The sequence below is a fragment of the Dermacentor variabilis genome, chromosome 4, assembly GCF_050947875.1.
Source record: "Dermacentor variabilis isolate Ectoservices chromosome 4, ASM5094787v1, whole genome shotgun sequence".
NCBI lineage: Eukaryota > Metazoa > Arthropoda > Arachnida > Ixodida > Ixodidae > Dermacentor > Dermacentor variabilis.
In genome coordinates this window covers 51,445,811-51,461,465 of record NC_134571.1, presented here as the reverse complement: position 1 = coordinate 51,461,465, position 15,655 = coordinate 51,445,811, and the positions used below count along the sequence as shown (strand labels likewise).

Below are 15,655 nucleotides of genomic sequence, written 5' to 3'. Positions count from 1 at the left end.
AAATACAACCTGTTTCTTTAATCCCACCGAGCACAGCATTTCATCGCTTAGACGCCTTGCGTGCTATGTTATATGTACCACACGCACACACGCACACTAGCGTAGCCACTCTTTTTCTCCTAAGAGGTGGAGGTACCTGTGACCAGTGCCCTAGATGCCCCCTCCCCTTGACACCTCCCCCCGCGTGGCTACGCCACTGCACAACAAAAGAACGAACGTAAGAACAAAGAAACAAAGACGGAAAGAGAGAGCGAAAGAATGAAAGAACCTTTAGGCAGTGGATTAGGTGCTCGAATGTGTCGTTGAGGAGGTCGACCTACAGTTCCATACATTTGCTTCGCACTGCGGCTATGTCTTGCGAAAAGTCTAACCCCTTCGATCGTATAACTTAATGCATTATCACGTGTGCAACAGGCTTTCGCCTTCAAGTGTTACAGCAAAGTAACATGCCGCCGAACTTTTTTTTTTTTTGAGTGAGGCATACGGAACCTTTTCTCTTTCGTAAAAGATAGGAAAAGTGCGCGAACTGGTGCAATTTCGTATTGAGGAAAACAACACGGACAGAGCTCACAAAGCAGAAGGAAACAGGAAAAGTACTGTCAATTTTCTCATGCCCGCGATTTGTTTTTATCAAGATGCAAGTATACCAGCTCGCCCAGTCCACCGCCCGTCAATAGTTTTCACATATCGCTTTGTGTTTCGTTTGTTGGCGCAGCTGCGTTTTCTCGCTACGGAATGGAACGCCCTATATTGTATTTTGAAAGGTTATAACGGCCCAACATCGACTCCGAACGTTAGATGTTTAACGCAAGTCGTATTGTTAATTGAAGAGGAAAACTATTTGGCGCATATTCAAACAGCGTGTTCAAAACCACGCGCCGCGAGTAATATTTGCTTGAAAACAGTCTTTGTACCCTTTCATAATGCTTAGGAGTCACGCGTGCGCTTTCCAACGCGAAGGAAAGTGGTAGCGAAAGATTCCTGCGTCAGCCGCTTGGAAGCGAGAGGACAACGTACCATTTTATTTTTCAATCATATTACCACCCGATTTGTGGCCCATCCCCCATAGTGGGGTTGTGCCATTAATTGAGGCTTCATCATCATCATCATCATCATCGTCGTCGTCGTCGTCAGCCGCTTGCCTGGAACCATGGTCTAAGACATGCACACTTTACAACAAAGACAATAAAAGTCATTTGGCATTCGATTTCTTTTCTTCTTTTTTTTTTGCTAATTTCTCATCATTTAAGCATATTGTAAGCTTAAAGGTCGATCGCTTTCGAAATTATCACTGATTCCTTGCCCAGAAATCTCATGCCCCCCCCCTCACCTTTCCCCCTAGACGAAGTGAAAAGCGAGGACCTTCCACCATCTTTTCAACCTCTTCCAACATCCACGTTTAGCTGGGATCGCTGGTGGATCTAGCTGTTATCCGGAAATGTCCTGCAGTCCTGCAATGAAGGAACTTCCCAGAATCGGGAAAAATTAATTCCATCAACCTGTTTATAGAGATCGAGTAACTAAAGGCACATTTGCTGTGTGCAATGGGGAAGAAAATTGTGATTTCGAGAATTATTTCAAGCTAGCGAGGGCGCCTCTGCGATTGAATGCGCTGCCACAGAAAAAGTTTTTCAAGAACGGGGAGTCTCTGCTGCATTAATCGTACTCAGCACGAAGCGTAGATTTTCTGATTGTGAGAAACTCTGTCAAGAAGCACAATTCTTTTATAAACCATATTTTGTTTTTTCTATAAATTCATTTGCGACATTGGCATACAGTCGATGTTGTCGATCGTGACGTAATAGAAAAAAATGTCTCCTTTAAGTCTGAGATCTCCACTTCTTTGTGGCTGGCTCACCAATACACAATATCTGGAGTAAGTTTACCGGGCGGAATTTATCTGAGAAGTAGAATGAGGACTCGGCTTTTCTTGCTCCTCTTGCCTATCTGTACTGATCTCTGCTAAAATAATTATTTAGTGATTCTTACTGATAGATTAGTTTGGCTTTTCTCGAATTAATATGTGGGCTACCTCGTTATAGCGGTCCTCACGCTATCCTTGAAGAAGGAAGGAAGGAAGGAAGGAAGGAAGGAAGGAAATCAACATTATTCAAGGTCCTGCAGGCCACGAGAGCTTTGGTGTTCTCACGGAGTGGGCGTCTCCCATGAAGGAACCGGAAGGTTGAGTTTCCTGGCTGCGTCGTGGACCTGCTGGACGGCCCAGAGTTGGGGAGCGAGTTCTTCGCTCCGGATTGCTTCTTCAAACTTGCGCTTGTCCGGTTCGGAGTTTATGTGAGCTTGCGAGCACGGCCAGAGTAAATGATAGACGTTAAGGGATGTATTGCAATGGGTGCAATAAGACTTGTCGTGGAGCTCAGGCATGTAATTGTGTAGTTTGTTTTGCGTGGGGTATGTGTCTGTTTGTAGCATTCTGAGTGTAAGCGCTTGAGCTCGAGTGAGCGTGTGGTGTGGCGCGCTATACTCTCTACGTTGTAGGTAGTAGTGTTTAGTGATTTCATTGTATGTGGTGGGACGTCCTAGGACATCAGCGTCATCCGGCAAACATGAGAAGAATCCGAGCGCTAGAAAGACTGATGAAACGAAGCCCGTGTGTCTCCGACACCCATACAAGCCATGTTTCGAAACATGTGTGTTCAGACTGCGAAATTTTATTATTCGATTTTTAAACGGGCAGCCGCAAATTGAATCATGTGCTAGTAAAGGAATGCGCAATGGCATTGTTGCGCCGATTCAGTAATAAAAGCACAGGGATGCGTAGAGCTACGTTGCTGATGATTTATAAGCTTTACGTCCAACCCAGTCTCGAATTTGGCTGTGTTCTTTTTTCAGGATGTGCTGCATACAAGCTAAGACCTTTAATACTAATAGAAAGACAAGTGCTGCGTCTATGTCTTGGGCTGCCACGTTTCACGGCTAACGACGTGCTTTATCTGGAGGCTGGAATCCTTCCGCTTGAGTCCACATTTAAGCAACTTACTGTCCTGACTTTTCTGAAGCTATGCAATGCACCCTTCTCCCGTTTGCAATCCATCTTCATCAATTCTCCCGATTCATTTTTTAGAACACATTGGCGGCGTTATCGACAACCACAAGTTGTTTTTGTTCAGACGCTGTTATCAAAACGTGATGCCCGGCTACCGTGCCTGATTTCTCCAAAAAACTAGTTCGTTAAAGGTGAAACTGATTTTTGATGACATTTTTACAAAACACGCAAAATTTCTTCCAGCGCGCATACTTGAAAGTCTCCTTCATGATCATCTTTGTAAATTTCCGTCTCACTTGGTTATTTCGACAGATGCAGCACAAAATTTAGAGAAGGACGGAGTTGGCACCTTTTCATATCAGCTCAACTGGTATTTTGCTCTCCGTCTCGCTGATTATACCCCAATATGTTTTGCAGAATTTCTGGCAATTATTCTAGCTATTAGAAAATTGGGTCCACAGAATTCTAAAGTAATAGTTGTTACTGATGCACTTTCGGTTTGCACTCATTTAACTTCTAATAATCGGACACACCTTCTGAGTATGTATCCGACGCTTGCCCGAACAATTTGTCTAGTCCGCTTTGTCCGGATCCCCGGTCATAGTGGAATATACTTAAATGAATCAGCTGACTCGCTGATTAAATATTCTTAAATTTTCTTCCTGATTTCGCTTTTATAACAGGAGCTCGATTTAAACGCCTTTTATTGTTGAATTGTAATGAATCATCAATATCTTCCGCAGATGATTTTCGACATCTAAAATTTCGGTGGAACACGAGCAAATGCCTTTCACACCAATGCGCTTTCGCTGTAGAATTCCCCAACTAAATTTTTACCTTCATAGATCTGGTTTATCGATAATTGACCTCTGCTCCTTGTGCAATGAGCCAGAAACTATCGACCATTTCTTTGTTTCTTGCTGCCGCTTCTCCTCCCTCCCCAGAATGTCCCTCATATTTCCAACTAGAAAACTGGGTTTAGCACTTACAACACCAAACATGTTGTCTTTTGGTGCCTGTCAATTAGGCAGTTCGATTATCAACGATCTGCACAAGTTCATTGAAGCATCCGGAGGATAGACTGATAGGGTACCAACTGTGGGGAATTTTTCTATTATTTTTTTATTTAGTTTGTGTATAGGTCCTCTCAACATCTGTGTTATCAGTTAATTGCCAACTGCTTCGTTCTGAATGTTCGCCTTTATCCCATTTGGTATGTTGTTGGGTGTACGCTTCTATCCATCAACTGTGGCCAATCTCCCTCGTGTGTACGAGCCATGTTTTGAGACAACAACAACAATCCACCCAAACCAGAGTCCCAGCTTTACGCAACCAATCGATCAACCGAGTCCCAGCTTTTTCTGCGATCTTCTGCAGAGATGTTTGACGGTGTATATGTAGTCGTGCCTACACTTGGTCTGCTGAAAGCCGGCGCTGTAGATGTAGATGTAGATAGATCCTTGTGACCTGCTGGCAAGTACTCACTCTGGGGGATCGGCAAAGAATCGGGTAGGTTATAGTGAAGTGCAAATTAAGTCAAAATTCTATAGTAGGCAAGCTATAATCGAAGGATAGAGATTGTAGAGCCTGCACAATTTTATGAAACTGAAAATTCTACCAATTACCATAAAGTTGCTGGGGCGGCAAGGCAGCTCCGCCTGTGGCCAACATCCTCCTCCTGCTTTTCGGAATTATTGCTCGAAAAAGATGTGAAATATAGGTACTAAAAGTTAGTTCGTGAAATTAGTTCATGCAAATTAGTTCGTCACGGTGGCAAGCGTCCAATGATTTGCGTCTTTATTGGTTTCCCGGCCACGTGGCATGAACTCCGTACCGTAGAAAAATTTCACGCACGAAGGCACCGGCAACTCGGACGTCGCATATGCGAAATCGCAAGTAAAATTTCGCCATATGAAACGGGAAACTGGCGCCGTTCGCAAACCCGGCTATCGTACAGCAGCGGTTGTCTGAGCCAAGTTAAAAGAAATCGTCGACTGTAGGTTTTTAATTCCTTCGGTGCACTAAAACTGCTTTCCGTTATCCGACAAAGGTGGAGTCATAAAATTTCAGTTTTGACAGCGCCTGGCCACACTGATGAGGGCGCCCTCCGGTCGCCATTTTCTTTTCGCTGTGCATGGTGGGCAGGCAGGTGAGTTCCCAGTGTTCAATTTTTTCCCAAGATTCTTCGAGTGTCTTCGGATGCTGTTTCATTGGTGTCGACCGCGCAGCGTGTTCGAGCCGATTAGTGTGGTCAATTTTAGGCAAAAAATCACCCATAACGGCTGTTTTTATGATCGCAAATGCTCAAAATGTGCTGCGAGGTCGCCATTTGCCGAAACGAGATGCCGTCACGTCGTTCTTTAAATGGTAAACTATGTCCGACACGTTGCTAGCCTTGCTTGTTTTGCAACATTCGCATTGAGGTGCACCATTACGTTAAGCGAGGCACTGCGTAGTTCCAAAAGGGCTATCTTATATTCGGCATCGTAGTTTGGAAGCACTCGGTGAATGTCAGACGCGTACCTTTGACAGCTGTGCCTCGCCACAGGTTATGCAGCCTTCACGGCCGGCCCAATACCGGCCCATCCTGCTCATGCCAGCCGCGTACTGCGAATTACGCACGCGTTCTCTGATTTAGTTCGAACACCTTATTAGTTCGTGTCGACGACGTAGGTACTGCTGCTGCGTGCGATACATTGGGATAACAAAAATAGTCTTTTGAACGATCTTGGAATGTGAACCCTTTATCCTGTGAGAAGGCTGTTTTCCATTGTTGTAGCGCAGGCGCAAAACACTGACGCATGTGCACCGCTCACTGCAGTGCATATCATTACGTTCAATGCCCACAATACACAAACTTTCAGCTGCATGTTTTGCAACCGTGCTGACCACAAAAGCCATGCGCTTTGTTTCTGCCGGTGCCTGTTTGGTTTAGTAGGCAACTCGGGCAGTTTAATAAATATATTGAAAGGACACTTTGTATGTATCTTTACTTACATCAGTACGTCATGCAGGTCTAGAAGCTTCGAATGGATGACCAAGAGAGCAATGAAGGAGCCAGTAATGTTCAGGAAGTCGTCAGCCTCCTGCTTACTCCAAACGTGACCTTGGTAGGCAAGACATTTTCTGAAAGCAGATTTATTTACTTTTGTTGTTTGTTGTTTTTGGCTCAAGGTGGTGAGTATGCCTTAATTCTAAATCTTTTACGGTTGGTTCTCAAGCATCCATTGCTAAACTGTTGATGCTCCCACAAGCCTTTGAGGCACACTTTTGAGTAACCTTCTTTTCTCTTCGATAGATGTTTTCTTTAACTTCAAGCTGCAGCCAAAAAAATATTTTCAGCTGCCAAGCTTTCGTTTCATGCTCTTTATTATTAAACATTGGCTGCTGTCATATTCAGTGCTTAGTTTGCAGACTGTAAAAAGTCGAGTTCACCACAAGCTTTCTTTTTATTGATTGAGGTGAGCACAATATGCTGTAGATGGCTTGCTTGCCTCACTTTTTCATAAAGTGTGCTCTTTGAAGCACTTCTCTAGCAATATCTGTGGAGAGCTCTGAATTCATCAAATTCTAGTCAAGCTGGAACCCCAAGGTTTCCACATACTTTAGTTTATGAGTATAGTTTAATGGCGCAAGGGCCATGTATGACCAAAGAGTGCCAAATACACACTGCATTTGAGAGCCAGTATGTACGACTGCTACATCACAGAAAATCTGCACTCTCTGGAGCAAACATTAGTGACCACGGCATCAGCTAATATTGAATATTTCTTCAAGCACAGCCATTCAATGTGGAATTGGGGCAGTGTATTGCATTGGCCTGCATGCTTTGGCTGTGAGAAAAAAAAAAAAAGAATTTTGTACCATTTTGCTCTCCATACTTTTCCTTGTAGCTGTACACTGCAAGTGTACATTAAACTACTTGTAAAGCAGTTTCACTGATATCTGATGCATTTAAATGAAATTGTTGTAGAAAGTGGGATAGCTCTGGCGAAAATTTCTTGCTGGTGTGTTAGTTTTCATGTTTGTCAGATTACACGACTGTATTGCAGCATTGTTTGTTTCTAAACTTGGATGGCCTGATGTAATTGGTTGTTAGCTGGCTGATGTAGTGTGCTACAGTACAACTGTACAAGTCCCACCTGCATAGTGCTGGGTTGCATTTTACAGTGTTGATATCAGATGAAAATTCTTTAACAATAACCCAGGAACCATTTTATAAGCTGGTTATCTAACGGGTGTGCTAGGGGTGTGCAAATAATTGGACATTAAATAATTTGTCTTGGCATTTAATTCAAGCATTCATTGTACAGTATAGTCAAATATTGATTTCTCTTCTAATATAAAGGATATATAGAAAAGGATATATAGAAGGAAGAGCGATCGATGGGTGAGGGGAGTGTTCCAAGCGATTTCGCTGCAGGAGAGCGACAGCTGCTGCGCAGAAAAATGAGTTTCCAGGCAAACGCAAGTGACAGATAACTCCTGCTTAAAAAATTCCAGTCATTCAGTCGTTATGTAGCTTCAGCTTAACATGCTCCAGGCATTCAAGGATTGGCTAAGCTTTTTTATTTTTTAATTAGCCAGTCTCGCGAGGTCTCTATCTTCTTGAAACAGCGTGGTACCGTAGTATCATTCTTGTCTCCTTCAATGAACATGACATTCTGTATGTGTCTGCTGGCGTGCTCCTCCCTTGTTTCTTTACTGCCATTGCCATGGTTCACTGGGTAACTGAAAGCAGTTCCATCTCTCCTCAATTAACGACTCCATGTGCATGTATCAAATAATTTAAATAAGGTTATTAAGGCAGCAATGCAGGAAAGACTAAAATGACCAGTTAGCCCATCTACACATGCTAATTAAGTATTCTTTTTTTTACAATCATATGGACTTTATGAAAACTTCATATTTCACTTTCTTTAGGGGGGGGGGGGGGGTGAGAAAATATTTTGTGTTTGATTCAGTAGTCAAAGGTCGTTTTTCTCTAATATGTTTATTCACTTCGATATGGAAATATTTCTGTTCAACATCCCTAAATTTAATCTCTTCTAGACATGATTTTCCAAGTCATGCTCAAAGAATGAAGGGCTCAGTTTTTAATGCCATATCAGATTAGGGCAGCAGTCACGGTTGACAAGGGATGTATAGACGGGTTGCTGTGTCATGCACTATGAGAAGGAACTTGTTGTAATGTAATAATTTCGTATAAAGAAAAGCAAGACGGAAAAAAAAAGGATGACACTACATTTCACTACTTGCATGAATCAAACTTGCAACCTCTGCCTTACATGCGGTGCTCTTATCACTTGACCTACGTTATACACATGTGCATGCACACAGACACGCACGCACACATTAACAGGAAAGCAAGCAGATGAGAGAGTACTGGTTACTCACAATGGGACAACCTGCTTAGGGACTGTCTGATGTAGACACTTGTCCAGTGTTATGAAACCGTTTGAAATTAATTGGCCACCATGCAGTTTGATGTACAGCTACGATGTCAGTCACAGGGCTTTTCTTTCTCAGGATGAAGATGTCGCGGTGGCAGGAGCAGAGGTAGAAGAAGAAACGTCTAACCAAGACCTGTGTGATCCTGGAGGGGCCGAGGTTGCCTCGGCCGTGGCTACTCTTGGTCTCTCACAGGTCAGTCGCGCAAGTTTTCTTTCTTTTTTTTTTCCTTTTCTTTTTTACCCAGTGTTTGTCAGAAAAGTTCGCTTTGTCTACAAGACGCAAGAAAACTGTCCTCTTTCTAACTGTCCTACATAAAATACCATATTTGCACAATTATAACGCACACTTCTTTTTAATAAAAGGTGTGTTCAAATTTGCATGTGCGTTACAATTGCAACTAATTCTATCAAAATAAAAAATGAAACTGATTCGTACTTAAAAAAAGAAATATCTATGCAAGGTAGTTAGCCACACGGCCATTAAACGGGTCGTTTGAAGAAAACGACGCTTGGAGACGGCGCAAGATAAGTTAATGGCGCATGGAATGCCCTCCCGCAGACTGTGGTTATGCAACTGTTCAAGAAGTGTGGCATTTCTAATACATTAAATGGAACTGAAGATTACTTTCTGTTGCCAGTAGACAATGAAAAGTAGGTGGAGTCTGTCTATGATAGTGACAAGCTAGCTGCTAAGATTCAGCTGTGTACATTCCTGTGTGCCATTGTATGTTCCATAAGATCGTTTCTGCATGCTATGCGTCGACTCTGGTTTCGTTACTTGATGTGCGCAGTAGAATCGGCACCAAGTTTTCTTTATATTTGGGTTGTAATATAACTACGCGTTACAATGGGTGGCACGGCAGAATCATACAAATATGGTATTTCTAACCACACAAGTTATGTGCGTCGAAATGCATTTCTGTGGGACTTGGCAAATCTTGAAAATTGAACAGTGCCACTAGGTGAATGTTTCTCGGTATGATTAAAGGGCCCCTTGCCAGGTCTTGCCATTTTGAGCTGACAAGCGCAGAACATACAGTGCGCGCTAACGATCGTGTTTGCGAAGAATTACATCGCTACGCGACCCAGAAAGATCTGAAATTTCAATCCGAACGCCGTTTTCCCTTTACCCTTGTGGCGACCGCACTCCAAGCCGGGCGGTAACATAGTCGTGTGCGCAGTGTGACATTGCTCGTGATGACACGTGACTTCGATAATTATTCAAGGCAACATGTGTAATTTGTTTGATCTGTTGCTTGAATTGAAGTTTAGAGAATTAATAAAACACACAAACGAAATGCCTGCATTCTTTTTTTTTAACTTAGCACCGAAGCAAGAGAGATATCGTGTAGTCACGTGCACAGGTACGGAAACTATGCCATTTTCTACCGTGTTCCAGCGCATGATCATGCGCTGCGATCCGCTTGTTCTGCCTCAGTATTCATGTAGCGCAGAATTATACCGCTAATCATGTTGCCTTGTGCACAGCGCGCAAAATCATGCGCTGCACGAGACAACACATAATAACAGCTCACGCGCAACGCCGTCAGCAGAAGTGTACAGCACCGGGAAAACAAAAAAAAAAGTGAGGAGAAAAAAATGAAGGCGGGGCCCGTGACGTATGCGTCACGCTATCCTCAAGGTCCGGTATGGGAGAACGCAGGGAAGGAATTCGCTTGCGGAGGCTAGGCAGTGCAAGTGGAGAGAGTGTCTCGCTATGCAGTGGAGCTTACCTTCTGAAATCATGAGTTCGCAGCACTGAAATGTTTCTATCTTGGCTATTAATGAGCCGATTTGAAAACTTTTTGTGGCAGAATGCTACGTAGAGGACACGTAACAACTACCAGCATATAACCAAAATTTGCTATGGGGCCTGGTGAGGAGCCCTTTCATAGAGCACATACAAGCTTTCCAGCACTGTGCCACTTGTTCAAGTAGAGGTTAAGACAGTCTCTCGTAGAGCACTGCATTGGTCGTTTTTTCTTCTGGCACGTGCTCGGCCCGAGCTCAAAAGTATCATGAACTGTCCCGCCCATACATGGCCTGGTGGTTTAAAACCTGGCCTGTACCCGCAAGGGCCTGGAAAATGTGGACCCTTCCTGGCTCTCCATCCTGAAATGCGATACTCAGAGCGCAGGTTTGCTGGCCCTCGTTAGCATCACCGGTGGCCACTAGGCACACAGAGTTGATGCATTTTCTATCACATGAAAGAGAGAGCCTTCGTGATGCATCATGACTGCATTACAAGTCACTCTCCCATCCTAAGCCCAAAGCTCTTAGGCCTGCATCAAAATTTCCTAAAATCAGCCCTTGGGCCGTGCCAGGTCATTGCTTTTGAGAAAGCTCAAGCCTTGCAGTGTGCTCTTTTCTATTGTTTCCTTTAGCTACATCTCTAAATCTGCTAATCAGCTCAATAATAGTCATGTAAGTCCTGGTGAATGTGCATGGTGAATGGTATTGCTTGCAACACCACCATCCACCTTGTTGAATTATTAGCCCTGAATTTACTGTTTTATCACTGTGTTCTGTGTATAACAGGAAAGCAGTTTGAAAAATTACCAGTTTGAAAGCAACTGCCAGAGTTGTGTCAGATAAAGTTTCACATCAAAGCTGCCATTTTGATGCTGTTTCATGAATGAGGCCATATGTTAATGTTGCATGGGTGTCATAGTTACCTGTTCCGTTTTTAAGCATAAAAATCATCTTTACATTTGAAGTTCTTTAATTTTCTCTTGTACGTGCCATAGGAAGTTGACCCATGTGGCCTTGGAGTCAAACTGGAAGATGGCTCAACAGCATTTCTCCAAGGCTTAGATCCCAAGCTTCTAGGTGGAACCACGCATGCCATTACTCTGGAGGATGGCTCCACCGCTTACATACAAGCTGGACCAAGGGGAGCCATAGGTTGGTTGGCCAATTACATCTTTGTCATTCTAAGGTGACAAGGAAGGAACTTGCAAACATTACTAGCCGCACCTGACACAGATGATTGTTACGAGAAGGAAGAATAAACAACTGTAAACTTTTCATCATTAAACTTATCCTATCAGGCCGTAAACCTTCATCACAGTCTTACATGCTCCTGTTAATGACAGAATCCTCTTTAACCCTTTAAGTCCCAAATTAATTCTGGAAAAACTACCAGTTTCCAGATTTTTCTTATGTTGTCATAATTTTTGCTATGTCATTCTCATTCTGAAAATGTATGACTTGTTTGGTTTTTGGTTAGAATTAACGCAAAAAAAAAAAAAGAATGTTTCTCTTGAGGGCATCTTTTCCTCAATGCCAACTGTAACTCGTCCTTGGCAGGGGTAGCAGCACAACATCGAGCTGAATGAGCGTGACTGGTCATTGGCAATATTTGTACAACCTCCCATGGCGAGTACAGCTTGGGATTGATTGGTGGTTAAAGGGCCCTTCACCTGTTTTGGACATTGCTAACACGCAAGCATGGGGTGCGTAGATCACGTGGTGGCAATCATTTCTGCAAAGTATCAGGCGGCTGCACTGTGCAAAAAGAGCTGAAATTCCAAACAAGCTCACGTGGGAGCCCCAATTCCAACCAGAGAGTCAATGTCACACGCACAGATGCTTCTACATAAGACACAGTGTCAACTTCATCAATTATGGTATGTGTCCTCAGTAAATCACTCACTGCACAATGCACCCACTGAGAGTGTGCCCCGCAGCAAGAGGAGTAAGGAGAAAAAGAAAGTCAGTCAGAGTTTGTGACATAAATGTGACCAATCCCTTGGCTCCTGTGCATGAGAAGGCCAGGAAGGAATGTTGCGTGTGGACCATAGTCGAGGCAGAAGGAGAGAGTGTCTACGTTGGCAGGGAAGCTTGCCTCCTGGCAGCATGACAATACGGAATTTCTATTTCTCCCATCTCCTGTAGTTGTAAACACGTTTGAAAAATTCTTCCTTCCAGTAAGATGCTCCCTTGACAGGGCCCTGCAACTTGCAGTGTGAAACCAAGGGATGTATTCTGGGACAATCACTTTCGACAGTACTGTCGCCTCAGCCATCAGGCATACACTGATTGGCTGGTTGAGCAAAACTAGATGAGCTAATTGGCTAGTTGAGCACTGTGTCAAGAGAAGGCGATAGTATAGCCGAAAGTGATCGTCCAAGAATATGTCCCCAAAATTTGCAATGTGGCCTGGCGAGGAGCCCATTAACAGTTTCAACATGTTAGGAGACTGCCTGTAGCCTTTCTGCAGTTTCTTTAGCTACTGGAAACGCATACATATGCTATTGCTCTGAAAACTAAAACTGTAGTAAACCAACAACAGGGCTTTATTACAGCTTCTGATGCAGTCTAGTTGCCTCTGTGCTAGGGAAAATAAAAAGGACTTGAACACTGCTACATGTGCAATGCAGGGACACCAAAGCCATGCAAGACAGCGTGCTCTCAATTGAACCTTCATCCTTGAGAATACTGTAATGATGGCCTTCTGAATGTAATGAACACCCAGGAGGACAAGCTGTAAAGCTCACTTACCGCTGTAGTGACTCAGTTGCTCTGGCATCGCACTGCTGAGCACAAGGTCACTGATTCTACTCTGCTGCAACAGCTGAATTTCGATGGGGAAGGAATTCAAAGACACATTGAAATCTGGGGTTTAAGGGATCTGGTGTAGGTGGAAGAAGCACGACGAATAAAAGGTACAGTTTTTGTAGTGATAAGTTACAAGACATCGGGGCTCCCATGTGGGAGCTGAAAATTTGTCTTGGTCGGTGTTCCCTTTCTTCGTCAAAAACACTCGTGTACGATTCGTTTTAGGTGCATGTTGAAGAACCCCAGATGGTCAGGTTTAATCCAGAGTCCTTCACTATGGCATTCCTCATAACACATTGTGCAGTTTCGGAGGGTAAATTCCACAATTTAATTTTGCAAAGCTCATGAAAGGAGGCAAGGTGTAGAACCTGGTATTAAGCTCCTTAAGTGTATGCACCGAATGAGACGGAGAGTCGGTGGGGCATTGCCTTTTCTCATTCAAGATCCTGCGTTGCCACAAGCACTCTTCTTTCTTTTTTTTTTTTCTCATGGTCCCTATTGTGAACAGCCACAATTTTTGATTCCATCTTCTGCCTCTAGAGGGCCTCCAGGCAGTGACCTTGGAAGACGGCACAACTGCCTACATCTCCACGACGACAACTGCTGAGCAGTTGTTCGGATCTGATGTGTCGGAGGCTACACTTGGGTTAGAAAGCATTGCTGCTCAGGTTGGTCCTGCTTTTACTCTTCTTTTTTATTTGCATTTCCACATTCAATATACATTTCACAATAAATATAAATATATGTCAGTGGACTATTACTGAACATATGCATGTAGCATTCTCATGTATTTATGTAACAATAACGAGCTAACATACTGTCTATGTTATGTGCTTATGCAAAAGAAAAAAAGTTAACTTGAGGTGATGGTTACAGGCATTGCAGTCATTTACCTCTTCATTTAGTCAGAGTTGAGTAAAATATTCCACAAGCAATTTCAGCTAAAATAATTGCACACATATGATGCGAAGCTATCTCTGCATTAGGTTTTAGGTTAGAATCTTATGATGACTTGACTTTTCCTTTGGGAAACTGGTTTCTCTTACAAGAGTGTCGGCTTTTGCAGGCTTCAGGTGATAACATTCAAGAAGAAGAGACTGGTGCAAGATCTACAAATGTGAGTTCAGTTCTTCCTAGCAAGCAGTACATCGGCTACAATAATGTGCCTTAGCTGAAATATCCCTAAAGTGCGAGTAGCGAATCCTCTGCACTCATCATAGAAGAGGCGCACAAAGTAAAGTGTTTCCTAATTGTTTATCAGCTTTTCTACAATGCAGTCTGCCAATGCAATCTCAGTACATTCAGCTTTTCTGTCGCAAGGTGCATAGATAAGGTGTTAGCTGCGGAAGATGTTGATTTGTCTCACATGGTAATCTCATGTGCAGCTGTCAAGAGCTAATATACTCACTTTACACTTTCTTTTAGAGCACAGCTCTTAGGTGCCCGTTCCTGCATTGTGTGTCGGCGAGCCTCCTCGTACTTCGGCGTAACCGAGTGAATGAGTGCAGCAGTAGATTAAAGAAGAGCACGCGAGGAGGAAAGTGGAGGAGGAGCAGAGGAGAAATGGCCTGTGCATTTGCTGAGTTGTCGGTGGCCATGGCATCCACAGCTGCGTGGGCGGTCTCGTCTGTGCTTCCAAGGGGGTGGGGGGGGGGTCAGCGTGGCGTGAGGTAGGAAGGGCTATGCTCGTCTACAGCGTCAGCTGTTTAGGTCAGTCCGCGGTACCAGCGAGTGGGGCGGGAATCACTGATCTTTCAAGGGGCAATGGCAAGCGGCTACGAGTAAGGCTTGATGCGACGCTCCCTTGGGTGTTGTCGCCACTGGCACTGGTGGTACAATTTCCCCATGACGAAGGGATGCTCTCGTCGTTGGTGGAATGAAAGTGTGAGACGAAAAGCGTAGTGCTGTGCAAGACAGGCTGTGTGGCGACGATGGCTGTGATATGGCGCCAGAGTAGCACACATCGTCTAAGCGTGCTACTCGCAGCATTCTCTTCCTGATATAAACCATGGGCCTATATACAGCAAAAGCTCGTTAATTAATAACTCGTTAATTCAAAATTTCGCATAATTCAAAGTAGCCGCCGCAATTCGTCCAGCAATGTATTGAAACCAATATGTAACACATCCCGCTAATTCACACTGAAATCCACACCGTCGCCGATAATTCGAACTCCACGCCATCGTGGGTGGGGAGAGTGCGCGTGAGCATGTTGGCAACGCTGGCGGGCCGTGTGGCTTTGGTTTTTCCATCTGCTGCCCTTTGTTTAGGCCTGACTGGAGAGAGACACATTTGCACCTGGCCAGGCATGGCCAACGCCTCTGCTGCAGGTCGCTTCTCCCGGTGAGGTTCCGTTTAGAGTTTAACCCTTTGAGGGTCGATTTTTTTTTGCCATATGCGACCGCCTAGGGTCAATCTTTTTTATTGCAGTTTCCGATTCTTCTTAGAGATTTATTTCGAAAAAAAAAAAATTGCCGTAATCTTTCTAGGGTGACCGTAAAGTGAGAAAAGATATTTTGCATTGGTATATATGCACTCTTCATTCATGAATAACAACAATAAAAAAGGAAATAAACTAATCAGAATTAAAAATTTGATGCATTCTTACGCACATAGTTCAAGGCTTTTAAAATGCGCA

The 15,655-nt window shown here is 43.8% G+C and overlaps 1 protein-coding gene across 2 annotated transcripts in view; it reads left to right on the top strand.

The window, feature by feature from the left end:
* Positions 1 to 5,042: 5,042 nt before the first annotated feature.
* The window catches only part of LOC142579122 (uncharacterized), a 41,421-nt gene continuing 30,808 nt past the window's right edge, over positions 5,043 to 15,655 (top strand). Inside the window, exons 1-6 of one of the 2 annotated variants that reach the window (XM_075689017.1) lie at positions 5,043 to 5,153; positions 6,019 to 6,114; positions 8,534 to 8,650; positions 11,205 to 11,361; positions 13,558 to 13,685; positions 14,084 to 14,134. In XM_075689017.1, the coding sequence (XP_075545132.1) occupies positions 6,034 to 6,114; positions 8,534 to 8,650; positions 11,205 to 11,361; positions 13,558 to 13,685; positions 14,084 to 14,134 (534 nt within the window). In that variant the 5' untranslated portion in view covers positions 5,043 to 5,153; positions 6,019 to 6,033. Of the gene's footprint in view, positions 5,154 to 5,184; positions 5,372 to 6,018; positions 6,115 to 8,533; positions 8,651 to 11,204; positions 11,362 to 13,557; positions 13,686 to 14,083; positions 14,135 to 15,655 lie in introns of those variants that run through there. The other variant, XM_075689016.1, reaches the window with a different exon arrangement.